Raw genomic sequence first — 18,648 nt, 5'->3', positions numbered from 1 at the left:
CGCCATTCAATAAGATCATGGCTGATCATCTACCTCAACTCCACTTTCCTGCACTATCCCCATATCCCTTGATTCCCTTAATATCCAAAAATCTATCGATCACTGTCTTGAATATACTCAACGACTGAGCCTCCACAGCCCTCTGGGGTAGAGAATTCCAAAGATTCACCACCCTCAGTGAAGAAATTTCTCCTCACCTCAGTCCTAAATGGCTGACCCCTTATTCTGAGACTGTGACCCCTAGTTCTAGACTCCCCAGACCAGGGGAAACATTCTCCCTGCATCTACCCTGTCACGCCTGTAAGAATGTTGTATGTTTCAATGAGATCACCTCTCATTCTTCTAAACTCCAGAGAGTATAAGCCTAGTCTACTCACTCTCTCCTCATATGACAATACCCCCCCACCCCCCATCCCAGGAATCAGTCTGGTGAACCTTCGCTGCACTCCCTCTATGGCAAGTATATCCTTCCTTAGGTAAGGAGACCAAAACTGTACACAATACTCCAGGTGCGGTCTCACCAGGGCCCTATATAATTGCAGTAAGACATCTTTACTCTTATACTCAAATCCTCTTGTAATAAAGGCCAACATACCATTTGCTTTCCTAATTGCTTGCTGTACCTGCATGTTAACTTTCAGTGATTCATGTACAAGGACACCCAGGTCCCTCTGAACACCAACATTTCCCAATCTCTCACCATTTAAAAAATACTCTGCTTTTCTATTGTAAAATTCTCCCAATCCTCAGGCTTACTGCTCTTTTTGGCAACATTATAAGCCTCTTCCTTTGATCTAATACTATCTTTAACATCTCGTTAGCCACGGTTGGACCTCTTTTCCTGTGGGGTTTTTGTGCCTTAAAGGAATGTATATTTGTTGCAAGTTATGTATTAATTCTTTAAATGCCCGTCATATCTTTTAATGTAGTTTCCCAATCTACCTTAGCCAACTCGCCCCTCATACCTACGTAGTTTGCTTTGTTTAGATTTAAGACCCTAGTTTCGGATTTAACTAAATCACTTTCGAACTCAATATAAAATTCTATCATATTATAGTACACTACTCCTCCAACAGAAGTGTCTCAAGTCAGCCTTCCCTGAGTAGACGCAGAGAGGGCAACACCAAGTTCTGAAAAACAGAAATTTATGGAGCAGAAAGGTTTGAAAAATAGATGGACCGATAAACCTTCATACATTCTGGTCAGCTTTCTGAATGGAACATGGGGGGAGATTTATGCTCTTTACTGTTTACAGCAAAATTAGAAAACGTTGCATAAAGAACATTTTTATAATTTCACTATATTGAACAGAAATGCTGTCGCATAATTCATATTTCATGGCTGGCCAAGACCTATTGCTTTATAATATACAAACAGCGGTATCAGCTAGTACAGTGTTGCCCAATAGAAATTGCTGACTAGCCACAGGAGTGATTATGGCAACACCGTTTTAGCCACATGCACTAATTTTAGTAGAAAATGCCTTACACACAATACAGGTAAATGTACTTCATGTGTATATTTACTGAACAAATACCTACCACCATTCAGTGCAAAATTTTGCAGTCTATGGCCTGGATTTTGAACGGTGAGGCTATCAGCGCTCACTGTTATCAAGGAGTAAATCGGACAGCAGTCTTCTGCTGGCTTGGAGCAGTTATTCCGATTGGTCGAGCGGATTACGATCACCTAGTACTAATTAAGAATAGTTGTGTCTTGTGGACTTTCACCCACTAGGAATTGGACTTTATAAACAAGAACACCACATTTCAGCCAACAACACAGAGTTGGCTGATCTTAGCAATGGAGAGAGTGGGGTAATACAATTGGCATCAACGCCATGAGGTAGAGTTGACGTGTGTGGTGGTGGAAATCAAGATTCCTGTTCCTGATTACTTTCAGTGACACCTGCTGTGTGTGGACATCAGTTAAGAATAGGATCAAGGTCATATAATGCCTCAATAGTTGCAATGCCAACCAACACTTCATCTAGACTCACATGAAGAATGGTTACTCTAACGCCATTGCATGCAAAATGGATGGTTACTGCATAAGGTCATGGAAAACTGAACACAATCTCGCTGTAAAGGACTAGAAATATCAGGCCTTAAATATTGCAATGAAAACTTTAAAATTATTTTTCACAGCAGTTCTTTACTGTAACATTAGAGTAATGCAGTTTGCTGTGCAATGATTGTACTTTACTATCTTAATAACACCATTGACCATTGCTAGCAATTTTTGCATTTATTTCACCATGACTTGGAGTGCTGCGAGGACCATTAATACTGCATACTACAGTAGATTCTTGGTTTCATTGAATGAATTAATAACAACATGGTTTGCTGCAGCATTAGCTGCGACCTTTTTCTGAAATGCCAGAAGGAAAACAGTGAAAATAAAGCTGCATTATAATATGTTATACATTATACATAGCATTTTACCTTCTGTAGACATTCTATCACCTTAGACATATAATCCTCTTGGCATTTATAAGGGATGTAAGGAAAATCTATAGTAATCCCATCAATCTGTATTTTGGGCATCTTGGTCTCTAAAAGAGAAAACAAAAAAAAACTGTAAGAAGTGAAAAGTAATCCAGTTAAAAGAAAATACATGAATTTGGTGAGATTAACATGTCAGCTTCCCAAAATGTACTGTTTGATAATCACATTCAAGTTTTTCCTGCTGGATAAGCAAAACGTTGCTCGTTTGTCCTTCTGGCCCGTGAACTAAAACAAAGGATAAAAGTTATAAGACAAGACTTGAAGCCCGTGAAATAAAATACAATACTCAATGCTGCTCTTCATTTCTACTGAACTCTGCCGCAACTCATCTACTACACTCATCCATTTTTATACATGATTAAGTATCCCTTTCATTGAAAATTTCTTTAACCTTGAATGCATTCCAAAACATGTAAACGTGTACAATATTTTAGACTCTCGCCACTGTAAAATATATAAACGCAGCAATGTACTGTACAACACATTGCAGTCAGCTTCTCACTGATGCGTCACTGCTAAGAGCATTAGGATGTACTGTGATACAGAAGTCATTTAGTGACACGATAACCTTAGAAAAAATCTGCACAAAAAGTGGTTAACTAGTTCTTTTTTTAAAAAAGCAGCTATAAATTTATATTCACAAAAAGTTGCAAGAATTAGGATGTCACAAAATTATTATATTAAATAAATGTCAATTGCTGCAGTTACACTCCTGATAACCGTCGTGACAACTGTCGGTGTTCTATCTGACTGTCCAACATCAAGTCATCGAATTTAGCATCCTCCTCTGGCACAATTCTACCCACCTTCCTGGCTACTCACTCAGACTGAGCCTGATGGTAGACAACCTTGCTTTACCCTGAGCTATGCTTCAAACCCCACATTCAATCAACATCAAGATCACATACTTTAGGGATGTCCAAACTGCAGTCCCTGAGTCCTGGCAAACTGGCCCATGAAACTTAGACAACTCAGTCTTATTTACATTAACACAGAATCTACAGCAAAGAGGCCATTCAGCCCAATTCATCTATGCCAGTGTTTATACTCCACACAAGCCTCCTCCCATTCTAATTATCTCTTCCCACATCCCTCTATTCCCTGTATTGAATTTAATTTGCCATTTACCCACCCACTCTGTAAGCCTGTTTTTATCTTCCAGTATTTTGGTGCAGCCTTCCACATTACTAGCTACAGGAAACTTTGGTTTATCCGGAGGTTAACTGTCTGGAATGCTCGAGCCACCGGCAAAAATCAGGCGCCGCTTTGTTAGGTTTTTTTTCTTTTTGTTGCTTTTTTTTCACCAGTCAGGCTCTGCAAGGTCTTGCTGAAGCTGTTGCTAAGCTACAGACACGCTTGCAAGGTACGGCCGACTGTTTAGAAGCTGTTGCTAAGCAACAGGGATTGTTGCCAGATACGGAGCTCAAAATCTCCGTATGTTACAACATTAGCGCTGGTTTGTCCGGCAGTTTTGATGGGACGGCAACAGCTCGGTCCCGTCGGTGCCGGATAGCACAAAGTTTCCTGTATAACCCCCAATTTGGTACCATTTGCACATTTCAACACTATACCTCCAATTTCAGATTCCAAATCATATATGTACATGGTAAACAACAGTCATTCCCACACAGATCCCTGCAGGACACTACTTCCCACTTTCTGCTAGTCTGAGAAACATGCATTAACTTTTACCCTGGTTTCTGTTTTGCAGCCATCTTGCAATCCATTCTGCTACCTAGCCCCTGACTCCACATGCTCAGAACCATCAGCCTTCTGAAAATCTATGATTTAATTGCATCCACTGCATCACTCTTATCTACTCTGTTACTTCTTCAAAGAATTCAATAAGGTTGGCTAAATACAACCTTCCTTTAGAAAACCATCCTGATTATATGTTTTATTATATTCTCGGTCTCTAGATACTTTGTTATCTCAATTTTTAGCAAAGATTCTAGTATCTCTCCTACTACAGACATTCATCTAACTGGTCTATTCCGGATTAATTTTCTCTCCCTTTTTGAAGATAGGAACTACATTTGCTGTTTGTCAGTTCTCTGGCACTATTCCTTTATCTATTGAAATGTTATGTATCGATCAGAGTGCCTCTGCCGTCTCTTCCCTCGTTTTTTTTTTGAGTATCCACGGATACAATCCATCTACAGCTGGGGGGGTTTTGTCCTCAAGTTTGGCTAGTTTGTTGTTTTTCTTTCCATCTTAACTGTTGTAATGTCCCTTTTGCTTTCTTCTAGTTAGTATTTCCTCTTTGTTAGCCCCTTCAATTAAAACCTGAGAAAAAGTATCAATTCAGTATCATCTCCTGCAAGTTTATCTTGCTCATCTGTTAATGGCTCTATCAATATCTTAATTCTCCTTTTGTTAATGATATGCCTACAGAATATCATTTTCATATTGTTCAATATTTTCAATACTTTTTTTTCTTTGCCTTCCTAATTGTCTTTTTTCTACCTCTTTCCTAAGCTTATCATATTCTCTGTCATCCTCTCCTTTGTTTGTGTACTTTGCGTATGCCAGTTTAGCTCCAAACTCATTCTCTCATAGCTGGCTCTCTTTCTAATCCATTGCTGTAGTATCTATATCTCTCTCAATTATCTTAAACCATATTATATTGTGATCACTATTCCCTATTTATTGCACATATATCTCTAAGTCACTTTGTGTCTTAATGCGAGGGGCATTCGTAATAAGGTGGATGAATTACCTGCGCAAATAGATGTAAATGGATATGATGCAATTGGAATTACGGCGACATGGCTCCAAGGTGACCAAGGCTGGGAATTCAACATCCAGGGGTATTCAATATTCAGGAAGGACAGGCAAAAAGGAAAAGGAGGTGAGGTAGCATTGCTGGTTAAAGAGGAGATTAACACAATAGTAAGGAAGGATGATAGCAAAATACTGCAGATGCTGGAAATCCGAAATAACAGAAAATGCTGGAAAAACTCAGCAGGCCAGGCAACATCCGTGGAGAGAAAATAGAGTCAACGTTTCAAGGTCAAACCCTTTGTCAAGACTGGAAAAGCACAGGAAATGAAATAGATTGAAAGGCCAGGCTGGGCGAGAACAAAAGAGAAGTGAAGAGACATTAAGAGGTATTCAAAACGAGACGAGATGGTGATAGGACTAGTGGAGACAAAAGACGGCTCTAGATTAGGTGTGAAATGTTCTGGTAGAATGAGAGACAACTGCCACGTGGGAGAGAAAAAAAGGGGGGGAGGGAGGGCCAAAACAAAGATGTGGATAAAAAATAAGTAAAAATGTAATGGGGGGCGAGGTTATGATCTGAAATTGTTGAACTCGATATTGAGTCCGGAAGGCTGCAAAGTGCCTAATCGGAAGATGAGGTGCTGTTCCTCGAGTTTACGCTGAGCTTCCGTGGAACAATGCAAGAGCCCGAGTACAGTGAGGTCTGAGTGGGAATGGGGCGGTGAATTAAAATGACAGGCGACCGGAAGCTCGGGGTCATCCTTACGGACTGAACGGAGGTGTTCCGCAAAGCAATCACCCAATCTGCGTTTGGTCTCCCCAATGTAGAGGAGACCACATTGTGAGCAGCGAATACAGTATACTAGATTGCAAGAAGTACAAGTAAAGCGCTGTATCACCTGGAAAGGGTGTTTGGGGCCCTGGACAGTGGGAAGGGGGGAGGTATAAGGGCAGGTGTTGCATCTCCTGCGCTTGCACGGGAAGGTGCCGGGCGAAGGGGAAGGGGTGCTGGGGGTGATAGAGGAGTGGAGTAGGGTGCCTCGGAGGGAGCGGTCCCTACGGAATGCTGAAAGGGGAGGGGAGGGGTAGATGCGTTTGGTGGTGGAATCAATTTGGAGGTGGCGGAAATGGCTGAGGATGATCCGTTGAATGTGCAGGCTGGTGGAGTGAAAGGTGAGGACAAGGGGAATCCTATCGTGGTTCCGGGAGGGAGGGGCAGGGGTGAGGGCAGAAGTGCGGGAGATAGAACAGACACGGTCGAGGGCCGTGTCAACCACGGTAGAGGGAAATCCTCGGTTGAGGAAAAAAGAAGACATGTCGCAAGCACTGGTGTGGAAGGTGGCATCGTCAGAGCAGATGCGGCGGAGATGGAGAAACTGGGGGAATGGAATAGAGTCCTTACAGGAGGCGGGGTGGGAGGAAGTGTAGTCCAGGTAGCTGTGGGAGTCAGTGGGCTTGTAGAGAATGTTGGTCAAAACCTATGCCCAGAGATGGAAACGGAGAAGTCAAGGAAGGGAAGGGAAGGGTCGGAGGTGGACCATGTGAAGGTGAGGAAGGATATTAGCTCTGATGATGTGGAATCTGTATGGGTAGAGCTGAGAAATACCAAGGGACAGAAAACGTTAGTGGGAGTTGTATACAGACCTCCAAACAGCAATGCTGAGGTTGGGGATGGCATTAAACAGGAAATTAGAGACGCGTGCAATAAGGGCACAGCAGTTATCACCGGTGACTTTAATCTACATATAGACTGGGCTAACCAAATTAGTAACAATACTGTGGAGGAGGAATTCCTAGAGTGTATACGGTATGGTTTCCTGGACCAATATATCGATGAACCAACTAGAGATCAGGCCATCTTAGACTGGGTATTATGTAATGAGAAAGGATTAATTAGCAATCTTGTTGTGCGAGGCCCTTGGGGAGGAGCAATCATAATATGATCGAAATCTTCATTAAGATGGAGAGTGTAGTAGTTGACTCAGAGACTAGGGTCCCGAATTTAAATAAAGGAAACTACGATGGTATGAGGCGCGAGTTGGCTAGGATGGATTGGGGAACGTTACTTAAAGGGTTGACGGTGGATAAGCAATGACAAACATTTAAAGATCGCATGGATGAACTACAGAATTTGTTCATCCCTGTTTGGCATAAAAATAAAACAAAAAAGGTGACTCAACCGTGGCTAACTAGGGAAATTAGGGATAGCATAAGATCCAAGGAGAGGACATATAAACTGGCCAGAAAAAGCAGCAACCCTGAGGATTGAGAGCAGTTTAGGATTCAGCAAAGGAGGACAAAGGGAATAATTAAGAGGGGGAAAATAGAATGTGAGAGTAAGTTAGCAGGGAACATAAAAACTGACTGTAAAAGCTTCTATAGATATGTGTGAAGAGAAAAAGATTGGTGAAGTCAAGTGTAGGTCCCTTGCAGTCAGAATCAGGGGAATTTATAATGGGGAACAAAGAAATGGCTGACCAATTAAATACATACTTGGATTCTGTCTTCACAAAGGAGGACACAAATAACCTTCCAGAGATGTCAGGGAAAATAGGGTCTAATGAGAGGGAGGAATTGAATGAAATCAGTATTTGTAGAGAAATGGTGTTAGGGAATCGACGGCATTGAAGGCCAATAAATTCCCAGGGCCTGATAATCCACATCCTAGGGTACTTAAGGAAGTGGCCCTAGAAATAGTAGATGCATTGCTGGTCATCTTCCAAAATTCTAGAGACTCTGGCACAGTTCCCATGGACTGGAGGGTAGCTAATGTTACCCCGCTATTTAAAAAAGGTAGTAGGGAGAAAACGGGGAATTATAGACCGGTAAGCCTGACATCGGTAGTGGGGAAAATGCTAGAGTCCATTATAAAAGATGTAATAGCAGAGCACTTGGAAAACAGTGACAGGATCGGACAAAGTCAACATGGATTTACAAAAGGAAAATCATGCTTGACTAATCTACTGGAATCTTTTGAGGATGTAACTGGTAAAATAGATAAGGGAGAACCAGTGGATGTGGTGTATTTGGACTTTCAGAAGGCTTTCGATAAGGTCCCACATAAGAGATTAGCATGCAAAATTAAGGCACATGGGATTGGGGGCAAGGTACTGACTTGGATAGAAAACTGGTTGGCAGACAGGAAGCAAAGAGTTGGAATAAACGGGTCTTTTTCCAAGTGGAAGGCAGTGACTAGTGGGGTACCGCAGGGATCGGTGCTAGGACCCCAGCTATTCACAATACAGGTAGACTATCCTTTATCCGAAAACCTCGGGACCAGCCGAGTTTCGGATAAAGGAGAATTTCGGATTTCGGAAGGTGGGTCGGCGGGGGTCCGCGGGGGGGGGTCGTGCGCACGACTTACGCTGACACCCATAAGTCAGTCGGGGTCGGCGGTTGTCGGGGCCGGTGGGGGGGGGGACCGGCGGTTGTCGGGGCCCGCGGGGGGGTTGTCGGGGCTGGCGGGGTCGGCAGTTGTCGGGGCCGGCGGGGTCCGCGGGGGGGGATCGGCGGTTGTCGGGGCCGACGGGGGGGTCGGCGGTGTCGGCGCCGGTGGGGGGGTCGGCGGTTGTCGGGGCCGGCGGGGGGTCGTGCGCACGACTTACCCTTTATCCGAACTTCCGAAACCGGAACCCTTTCGTTCGTACACACGACTTACGCTGAACGAAAAAACCTTCGGTTTTTTGAGGGTTTCGGTTTTCGGAAGTCCGGATAAAGGGTAGTCTACCTGTACATATTAATGATCTAGATGAGGGAACTAGATGTAATATCTCCAAGTTTGCAGACGACACAAAGCTGGGTGGGCGTGTGTGCTGTGAGGAGGATGCAGAGAAACTACAGTATGATTTGGACAGGTTGGGTGATTGGGCAGATGCAGTATAATGTGGATAAATGCGAGGTTATCCACTTTGGTGGCAAAAACAGGAAGGCAGATTATTATCTGAATGGCAATAGATTGGGAAAGGGGGAAGTGCAACGAGACCTGGGTGTCCTTGTGCACCAGTCGTTGAAGGTAAGATTGCAGGTGCAGCAGGCGGTTAAGGCGGCAAATGGTATGTTGGCCTTCATAGCGAGAGGATTCGAGTACAGGAGCAAGGATGTCTTGCTGCAGTTGTACAGGGCCTTGGTGAGACCACACTTTGACTATTGTGTGCAGTTTTGTTCGCCTTATCTGAGGACAGATGTTCTTGCCATGGAGGGAGTGCAGCGAAGATTCACCAGACTGATACCTGGGATGGCAGGAATGACGTATGATGAGAGATTGGGTCGATTGGGCTTATACTCGCTGGAGTTTAAAAGAATGAGAGGGGATCTCATTGAAACTTATAAAATTCTAACAGGACTAGACAGACTAGTTGCAGGAAGGATGTTCCCGATGGCGGGGGAGTCCAGAACCAGGGGTCACAGTCTAAGGATAAGGGGTAAGCCATTTAGGACTGAGATGAGGAGGAATTTCTTCACCCAGAGAGTGGTGAACCTGTGGAATTCTCTACCACAGAACGCAGTTGAGGCCAACTTATTAAATATATTCAAGAAGGAGTTGGATATATTTCTTAAGGCTAAAGGGATCAAGGGATATGGGGAGAAAGCAGGGACAGGGTACTGAATTTGGATGATCAGCCAAGATCTCCTTAAATGGCGGAACAGGCTCCAGGGGCCGAATGGCCTACTCCTGCTCCTATCTTCTATGTTTCTATGGTGTTATAATTTGGGGACACTGCAAATACCTGTTTTCATGCCCAATGCGAAGGCTTGCTTCAAAGTACGAGCTCACCCACCCTCTATGTACCAAAACAGGACGTTAGGCCTAATCAGTAATGGGGCACAGAGTAAACAAAGAACCCTTCTATTTATTAGGTACATACTAGAAATGTTCGGGATTGTCATTGTATAAGTTCCTGATCGCTCTGACTGATGGACAAGTAATACTCTGACATATTTCAAGCCTCAGGCTAAAAATTATGAATCAGGTTTATTAAGAAGTAACATTAAACAGAAGCAAAACCAAATACAGTAAACTTCACTAAAGTACACCACTTTACTTAGCTCAAAATCCTCATTTCAAAATAATACGGTCCTGAAATTCTGGCCATACTCTCTGGTATCGCACTTTGTCTTTCGACCAACATCCATGATGCAAAGTTTTATATATTAAATCAAAGTCACAAAATATTCCACACGTCCCAGCTCTGTAGCTCACTAACAAAGCAGAGATGCACTGAAGAACCTTGATATGGAACAAAAATCATATCCCCTCTTTGAAATGCAAAATATAGCAAAGATTAAAAAGGGGACATTGCACAATTAAATAAAGCTGTCAGTCACAAGTGAGTTTCAAAGGAACACAAATATGTTATCGATTTAATGTTTACATCTGTGAAGCAAATCAACTCTCCCATAGACAGCGATAGCCTTCTGCCCTGATAAGCTGACCAGCACCACGTTTTCAGAACACGAGGGTGATAGCGGACTGGGGGGTCAGGGAAACAGACAGGGGACTGGGGTTCAGGGTGGAGAAGGAGACTGAGGATTGGTGGCATGGGCGAGAGATTGGGGAATGGGAGTCGGGGGCTCGGGTGGAGAGAGTGGGAGCTGCTGATCGGAAGGGATTGGGGCTTAGTGGGGAGAGGGAGAGAATGGGGAATGCAGCAGTAACAAGCTGAGTGGAAGAGGTGCTGAGAGAGGACTAACCTGTAAAGGGGTGAGTGTCAAACACCAAACTCGCTGCCCTTTGTGAAATCTTTGTTTCGTTCAGGTCAGACTGTGCCGATCACTTTTTACATGTTAAGTCCAAGCACAGATCAGTTCTGACTGAGGCTCCCAGTTCAGAGTGGTCACCTTCACAAATCTAGAGTCCAAACCAGAATCCAAGGAGATAGAGAGAGAGATGGGGTCTGTTAAAGTAGTATCAACTGGGGAGGCTACTGTACCTTGTGCAGTGCAGGGGGATTCTGGCTGTAATTACACGGTGAATATCAGGTGGTTATAGGATTCCTACTAGTTACAGGTAGGCTATCAGAGTGTTACACCTATTACTCCAGTTACATATAGACTATCAGTGAGTTATTGTATTACTGTTAGCTAACAGGGAATCTGAGTGTTATCAGTATTATTATTAGTTACTAGTGCAATTTTAGTGAGTTAATATTAGTTGCTGGTAGAATCAACGTCCCTTCCCCCACGAATCCCATCCCCACCTTCGGTTTCTCCTCTGCCCTGCCCTCGGTTTCCTTTATCACCTGCTTGCAGGTGGCCTCCTGGTTCTTGGAACATCTGCTCACAAGACACCACAAGCAAAGACCCAACCATAATAAGTTAAATGCAACGTTTATAGGTAACATGTGGTCAGAAAATAAAACAAAAAAGGTGACTCAACCGTGGCTAACAAGGGAAATTAGGGATAGCATAAGATCCAAGGAGAGGACATATAAATTGGCCAGAAAAAGCAGTAAACCTGAGGATTGGGAGCAGTTTAGGATCCAACAAAGGGATTAATTAAGAGGGGAAAAATAGAGTATGAGAGTAAGCTTGCTGGGGAACATAAAAACTGACTGTAAAAGCTTTTATAGATATGTGAAGAGAAAAAGATTGGTGAAGTCAAGCGTAGATCCCTTGCAGTCAGAATCAGGGGAATTTATAATGGGGAACACAAATAACCTCCCAGAAATATTGGGGAACATAGGGTCTGATGAAAGGGAGGAACTGAAAGAAATCAGTATTTGTAGGGAAATGGTGTTACGGAAATTGATGGGACTGAAGGCCGATAAATCCCCAGGGTCTGATAATCTACATGCAAGGGTACTTAAGGAAGTTGCCCTAGAAATAGTAGATGCATTGCTGATCATCTTCCAACATTCGATGGAATCTGGAACAGTACCCATGGATTGGAGTGTAGCTAATGTTACCCCACTATTCAAAAAAGGTGGTAGAGAGAAAACGGGGAATTGCAGACCGGTAAGCCTGACATCGGTAGTGGGGAAAATGCTAGAGTCCATTATAAAAGATGTAATAGCAGAGCACTTGGAAAACAGTGACAGGATCGGACAAAGTCAACATGGATTTACAAAAGGTAAATCGTGCTTGACTAATCTACGAGAATTTTTTGAGGATGTAACTGGTAAAATAGATAAGGGAGAACCAGTGGATGTGGTGTATTTGGACTTTCAGAAGGCTTTCGATAAGGTCCCACATAAGAGATTAGCATGCAAAATTAAGGCACATGGGATTGGGGACAAGGTATTGACTTGGATAGAGAACTGGTTGGCAGACAGAAAGCAAACAGTTGGAATAAACGGCTCTTTTTCCAAGTGGCAGGCAGTGACTAGTGGGGTACCGCAGGGATCTGTCCTTGGACCCCAGCTATTCACTATATATATTAATGATCTAGACAAGGGAACTAGATGTAATACCTCCAAGTTTGCAGACGACACAAAGCTGGGTGGGCGTGTGTGCTGTGAAGAGGCTGCCGAGAAACTACAGGATGATTTGGACAGGTTGGGTGATTGGGCATAAGCATGGCAGATGCAATATAACGTGGATAAATGTGCGGTTATCCACTTTGGTGTTAAAAACAGGAAGGCAGATTATTATCTGAATGGCAATAGATTGGGCGAAGGGGAAGTGCAACGAGACCTGGGTGTCCTTGTGCACCAGTCGCTGAAGGTAAGCATGCAGGTGCAGCAGGCGGTTAAGAAGGCAAATGGTATGTTGGCCTTCATAGTGAGGGGGTTTCAGTACAGGAATAAGGATGTCTTGCTGCAGTTGTACAGGGCCTTGGTGAGACCACATCTTGAGCATTGTGTGCAGTTTTGGTCACCTTATCTGAGAAAGGATATTCTTGCCATGGAAGTTGTTCAGCGAAGATTCACCAGGCTGATACCTGCGATGGCAGGAATGACGTATGAGGAGAGATTGGGTCGATTGGGCTTTTACTCGCTGGAGTTTAGAAGAACGAGAGGGGATCTCATTGAAACTTATAAAATTCTGGCAGGACTGGACAGACTAGATGCAGGGAGGATGTTCCTAATGGTCGGGGAATCCAGAACCAGGGGTCACAGTCTAAGGGGTAGGCCTTTTAGGACAGAAATGAGGAGGAATTTCTTCACCTAGAGAGTGGTGAACCTGTGGAATTCTCTACCACAGAAGGCAGTAGAGGCTAATTCATTAAATATATTCAAGAAGGAGTTGGATATATTTCTTAAGGCTAAAGGGATCAAGGGGTATGGGGAGAAAGCAGGGACCGGGTACTGAACTTGGATGATCAGCCATGATCGCATTGAATGGCGGAGCAGGCTCGAGGGGCCGAATGGCGTACCCCTGCTCCCATCTTCTATGTAACATCATGTGATCAAATCACCAGGAATACCTCCAACCGGAGCTGGTAACTCTAGCACCAGCGTAAACAGAGCGGTAAGTGACCAAATGCCATTTTCAGGTAGTTAAAATTGGCCTCGTAGTTCTTGCTCATCAACCGCACTCTGTTCCTTGAAATGACACACACTTACAGTTCAGCAGCAGAATAATTGCATAAAGTTTCTCTCCTTATAAAACAGCACAAACTCTGTCTGAGATCAGGCCAATGAGATTCACTAGTCCTACAATAAATGTAGCAGGGAAGATAGATGGTACTGGGTAGAACTGGAGGTGGTTCAAGTATAGTAGTCCTAATAATAGGTTTTTTTGTATTTAAATTTTTTAATGATCCAATAATTTGAAATAGGTAACATGAATAACTCGGCAAAACTGGAATTTGTGATTTTAAATGATCAGATAATTGGATTTAGGCAAAAGTAGACTTTAAGCACAGTGAAGCTTTGCTGCTGAATTGAAAATGTTATGAACAGGGAAGGTTTTCTTATAGTTTAAAACCAACGATTACATTCACCCAGTTACGCAACCAAATGCTCCTTAAAACTACTCACGGGGCCCCACCCCCAACGGTAAGGCGACGGAGCCGCCACTTACAGCCAAAGACAGGCCCAGCGGACACCGAGCCGCAACTGAAGCCCAGGCTCTGCGGCCCAGCACACGGCCTCCCAGCTCCGCTTGCACCTCTCGGGTCGGGCTGGGCTCCTCCTCCTCCTCTTCCTCTTCCACCGCTACTTCGCATTTGGCGCCACTCGCCTGCTCGCAATCGCTGAGCGGGGGGGGGCGGGATTTAATGTCCTATTAGCACCAAGAGACCGCACTTTTTACTTGCGTTCACCTTGTTGGTGAGTTCGGCCACAGAGCAAAACTGCTGCAATAGACGTAACCAGAAAGGATCCACCTAATCGTTGCAAATGAGTTATTTTGCTCCACTCCAAATAGGAGCAGAAATGACAAACTGTCGACACTGCTGCTTTGCAATGATGGGGTAAAAAATCACTTCTTTAAATTGGGGTGACCCTATTTTCTCAACCGAATCGGCGGCGGGGGGGAGAGACACAGGGTGGGAGCACAGCAGAGTAGCCAGGACCCAAAATGTAGGCTGCGCAGCGAGGCAATTTTTTTTAGCAGCCTATATTTTAACAAATGCAAAACAAACGTGCATATAATTAACGCTATTGAAGCGCATTCAGACGCCTGAAACCCCCTCCCCCCACAGTGTCTAGGATTAGGCGCCCTCCGCCCTTCCCCCGGTGACTGTGACCGGGCCTCTCCCTCACCCGCTCCGGTTGCTTATTTCCAGGCACTTCCAGCAGCACGAGCCCGGCCAGAAACTCAAACAACAACCGGCACATGTGCAGAAAGACCGCCAAGCCGCGCATACGCAGTGAGTCACTCTGGCCATTGTACAAGTTGTTGTTTAACTTAGCCTTAGAGCAGCAAACTGACAGCTCACTCACTGCCCAGGGGTACACTTCGGGGACGAGTTTTGTGATCCGGGGACATTGTTTGCCCGGGGACTGTCCCTGGAAAATGGGGTGCCTGGTCACCCTACTTTAAATAAGTTATTGCATTGTGTACAAAAGCACGAATAGCAAAATAAACTACAATTACTGACTCCTTGCACTGTTGAGAAAACAGCAGCTCAATGAACATGCATTGTCACCCTCTTATGGCAGGTGGTTCATGAAAAACTGGATGTTGTTGGCACAGCGAGAGAGGCATCATTAACCTCTGAAATATCTATGGGTTGCAAGTACGCCTCCAGTAAGTGATTGGAATTACACTGTAAAATACAAATTCAGGACCATCGAGACCCACTGGCAGTGCCTTTGTGTTGTTTGACTGTGCCTGGAAGTCATCTTGCAACAGATGGTACACATCTGTTCCTGCTTCCTTGCTCAGCCTGAACCTTCTGAGGCACTGCTCCTCAAATGAGGCGTAGGTACATTGTATGCCTTGTACTTGCATATCTGCGAGATCTTTTATTTGTGTCTTCAGTGGCACCTTACCTCCCTCAGTGCCATCTGCCATTCCTCCTGCTCACCCATCACCAGACGGTAGCTGAAGTAGCTCAGGCTACTGCAAACAATTTTCCCATCCTATTGTCAATTAAATACAAACTAGTCCACACTGCTTAGTTGTACTCCAAATAAAGCTGCCTTTTGGAATGCTGCTACTCTTTTGATTGGGTGGTTAAACAAATCAACTGTAACTTAATAAAACTTTAAATAAAACTCAACAAATTAAATTAAAATTGCGTTGGCCGGGGTGATGATGCACTCCAGTCCCCGCGGCGCCCACCGGTCGCGGAAGGCCTCAAGTGTGCCAGCAGACACTGCGTGCTCCATCTCCAGGGCCACCCGGGCGCGAACATAGCCGCAGAAGAGAGGCAGGCAATCGGGCCGAACGACCCCCTTGACCGCCCGCTGCCTGGACCTGTTAATGGCTGTTTTTGCCAGGCCCAGGAGCAGTCCTACAAGGAGGGTCCTCCAATCTGCCCGCTCCCCTCCGCACCGGGTGACCAAAGATTAGGAGCGTGGGACTGAAGTGCAGCCAAAAATCGAGGAGCAGCCCCTTCAAATAGTGAAAGAGGGGCTGCAACCTCTCACATTCAGCGTAAATATGGAAAACGGACTCCTCTTTTGGAATGCTGCTATTCCCATGTAATGCTTTGGGATTTTTTCACACTTTTTCTACAGAAAGCATTTGGAAAAAAAGTTACTTTTAAAATGTGAATTTTTAAAGCAAAGTGTATTCAGACAAGTTTTTAAAAAGGCACTGAGACAACAGATGATTAAGATGCTAATAAGCTAAATTTTGTTGTTGTTTCCCTAAAGTCTGTAAACTATAAACAATTTGCCAGCCTCTCAATAATCAGTAAAAACTTGATACTCATTGTGTTGGGGAGTCTGGTCCTGGGTGCTGGGCAGAGGTGGTCTAGCAGGCCTTCCATTTTACTGTGAACTGAGAATTATAAAAACAGAGACATAACAGTCTATCACGTTTTCAATAGACACAAAAGACACAAGTATCCAAATGAATTCACCAGGTGTAGTTTTGTTGCACCCCTGGGTTATGTTATCGTACAGTTAAATATAGGCACACCCCTAAACATAAGATGCTCAGACTGCTTGCAGTAGTGACTAGCAATGTTGTACCTGAGAGAATATCTCAGGCAAGACCCTAAGCCTAAAACAGCCTATTTGAAATGAATGTTCTGCACACACAATGCCTGTGAAGTGACAGGCACAGGAATTTGGATGGAAATCTCCCAAAATGGCAGTTATAATCATTTTAACAAGTTAAACACCCTAATGCACAAATCCAGTGGTCACTACTGGGCACACATTGTGCTGAGAAGAATATCGAGCATGGTGATACTGAGGAAATAAATCAGTGCTATACTGCACAAATACAGTTACTGTACAATTAGCATGTGCGATAAACGTAACATACAGTGGGCTGGATTTTTCTGGAACTGTGATGTTCCGGCAGAATAGGACTTACACCCCAGCACCACATTTTCCTGAATTGTGGATCATTACTCATACATAGCAAGCCCCCAACAGGATTCCTGCCAACAACAGGGAGCTAGCCAATGCTATTGAGCAAAGGCTAGCACAAGAGGCCTTAAAGGGGCAGAAGAGCACTATAAATGGCAGGTGCTGCAGCCTTGTGGGTCTTGAACAGAGACCAAGACCTACACAGGTTAGTTAGTGGGAGTCAAAGTGAGGGGGAGGAGGCATGTACTAGGCCTTCTCCTTTCATTGCTCTACTACCGGGGTATTACCACCATTTTTCTGGGCCTACTGCCACTTTCCACCAGGCGCTCCCACGGATGGGCTGGAGGAATGGGATGCCGGGCTTTGACCACCAGCATTTACATGTGGTAGTTGGGGAATGGATGACCAGTAGTTGTCCTAGTGGGGGGGTGGAGGAAGGAAAATTGAGATTAGTAGGCCTCACTGCTCCATTTTCACACCATTTCCTTTTTTTTATTCATTCATGGGATGTTGGTATCGCCCATACCTAATTGCCCTCAAGAAGGTGAGCCACCTTCTTGAACCGCTGCAGTCTTTGTAGCAGTTTGTTACAACTGAGTGACTTGCTTCAGAGGATAGCCTGAGGGCAGTTAAGGGTCAACCACATTACTGTGGGTCTGGAGTCACATATAGGCCAGACCAGGAAATGATGGCAGATTTCCTTCCCTAAATTGATATTAGTGAACCAGTTGGCTTTTTATGACAATCTGGTAGCTTCGTGATCACCATTACTGATACAAGCTTTTTATTCCAAATTTATTTCATTAACTGAATTTATTAACCTGCTGCCGTGGTGGGATTATGAACCCACATCTCCAGATCAGTAGTCCAGGTCTCTGGATTACTAGTCCAGTAACATAACTACTATGCTACCGTACCCCGCTATCCACTATTCTGCTACTATCCTGCCTGATCTCAGGTGGGATAGTAAGAAGAAAATGCCACGTACTGTTTACTGAGCCAAAATATGTGTTTGCACCTTCTCTTGTTAAAGATCTACTGCACCACATTTATGCATTAATATTCTCATAAAGCATCCAAAAGATCCACTAAAATTACAAATATTTAGGGTGGTATCAGAACTAGCAATAGTTGGAAAATGTTAGTAGTAGGATTTATAGAGGGAAAAATTCGGTTTCGCCCGTTTTGGGGGCGCTAATATCAGCCGGGCGCAAAGTTTAGTGCCCGGCGCTAATTATCGCCTCCGACTGCAAAATTCGTCTCTGTCGCCCCTGGAGGTGATTTGAGCGTTAAATCGGGCGCTACACACCTCTCTTAAGGCGCAAACGTCAGGGAGCGAGGCGCTACCTCAGAATGCTACCGAAGCTCAGGCAACGCCAGTTACCATGGAAGCCAGACAGACTGGTGCATCCAGTTCTTAAAGGGGAGGGGCCATCTTACTGGCCAGCCACTCCCTGCTCATTGCAGCCTTGAATCTCGGCCTGGAGAGACCTCTAAAGCCATTGTGTTAGAAGCACGAATGGAAAGAGCTCGGCACTTTGGAA

General features: G+C 44.4%; 2 protein-coding genes across 6 annotated transcripts in view; one reads left to right on the top strand and one right to left on the bottom strand.

Annotated features, from left to right (window-relative positions):
- rtel1 (regulator of telomere elongation helicase 1) overlaps positions 1–14,932 on the bottom strand; it is a 145,581-nt gene extending 130,649 nt beyond the window's left edge. Inside the window, exons 1-3 of one of the 5 annotated variants that reach the window (XM_086005347.1) lie at positions 14,879–14,932; positions 2,673–2,732; positions 2,445–2,554 (exon numbers count right to left, since the gene is read on the bottom strand). In XM_086005347.1, the coding sequence (XP_085861473.1) occupies positions 2,445–2,546 (102 nt within the window). In that variant the 5' untranslated portion in view covers positions 2,547–2,554; positions 2,673–2,732; positions 14,879–14,932. Of the gene's footprint in view, positions 1–2,444; positions 2,555–2,672; positions 2,733–10,922; positions 11,060–14,195; positions 14,698–14,878 lie in introns of those variants that run through there. The other 4 variants (XM_086005350.1, XM_086005346.1, XM_086005349.1 and 1 more) reach the window with 4 other exon arrangements.
- The window catches only part of LOC147108653 (stathmin-3-like), an 86,829-nt gene continuing 83,075 nt past the window's right edge, over positions 14,895–18,648 (top strand). Inside the window, exon 1 of the mRNA XM_086005351.1 lies at positions 14,895–14,985. The gene's annotated coding sequence lies outside the window, so the exon portion shown is untranslated. The remainder of the gene's footprint in view (positions 14,986–18,648) is intronic.

The sequence above is a fragment of the Somniosus microcephalus genome, chromosome 13, assembly GCF_052327205.1.
Source record: "Somniosus microcephalus isolate GS21.2 chromosome 13, FLI_Smic_1.0, whole genome shotgun sequence".
Taxonomy (NCBI): domain Eukaryota; kingdom Metazoa; phylum Chordata; class Chondrichthyes; order Squaliformes; family Somniosidae; genus Somniosus; species Somniosus microcephalus.
Note: the sequence above shows the minus strand (reverse complement) of the source record. Positions and strands in the feature narration are given on the sequence as shown.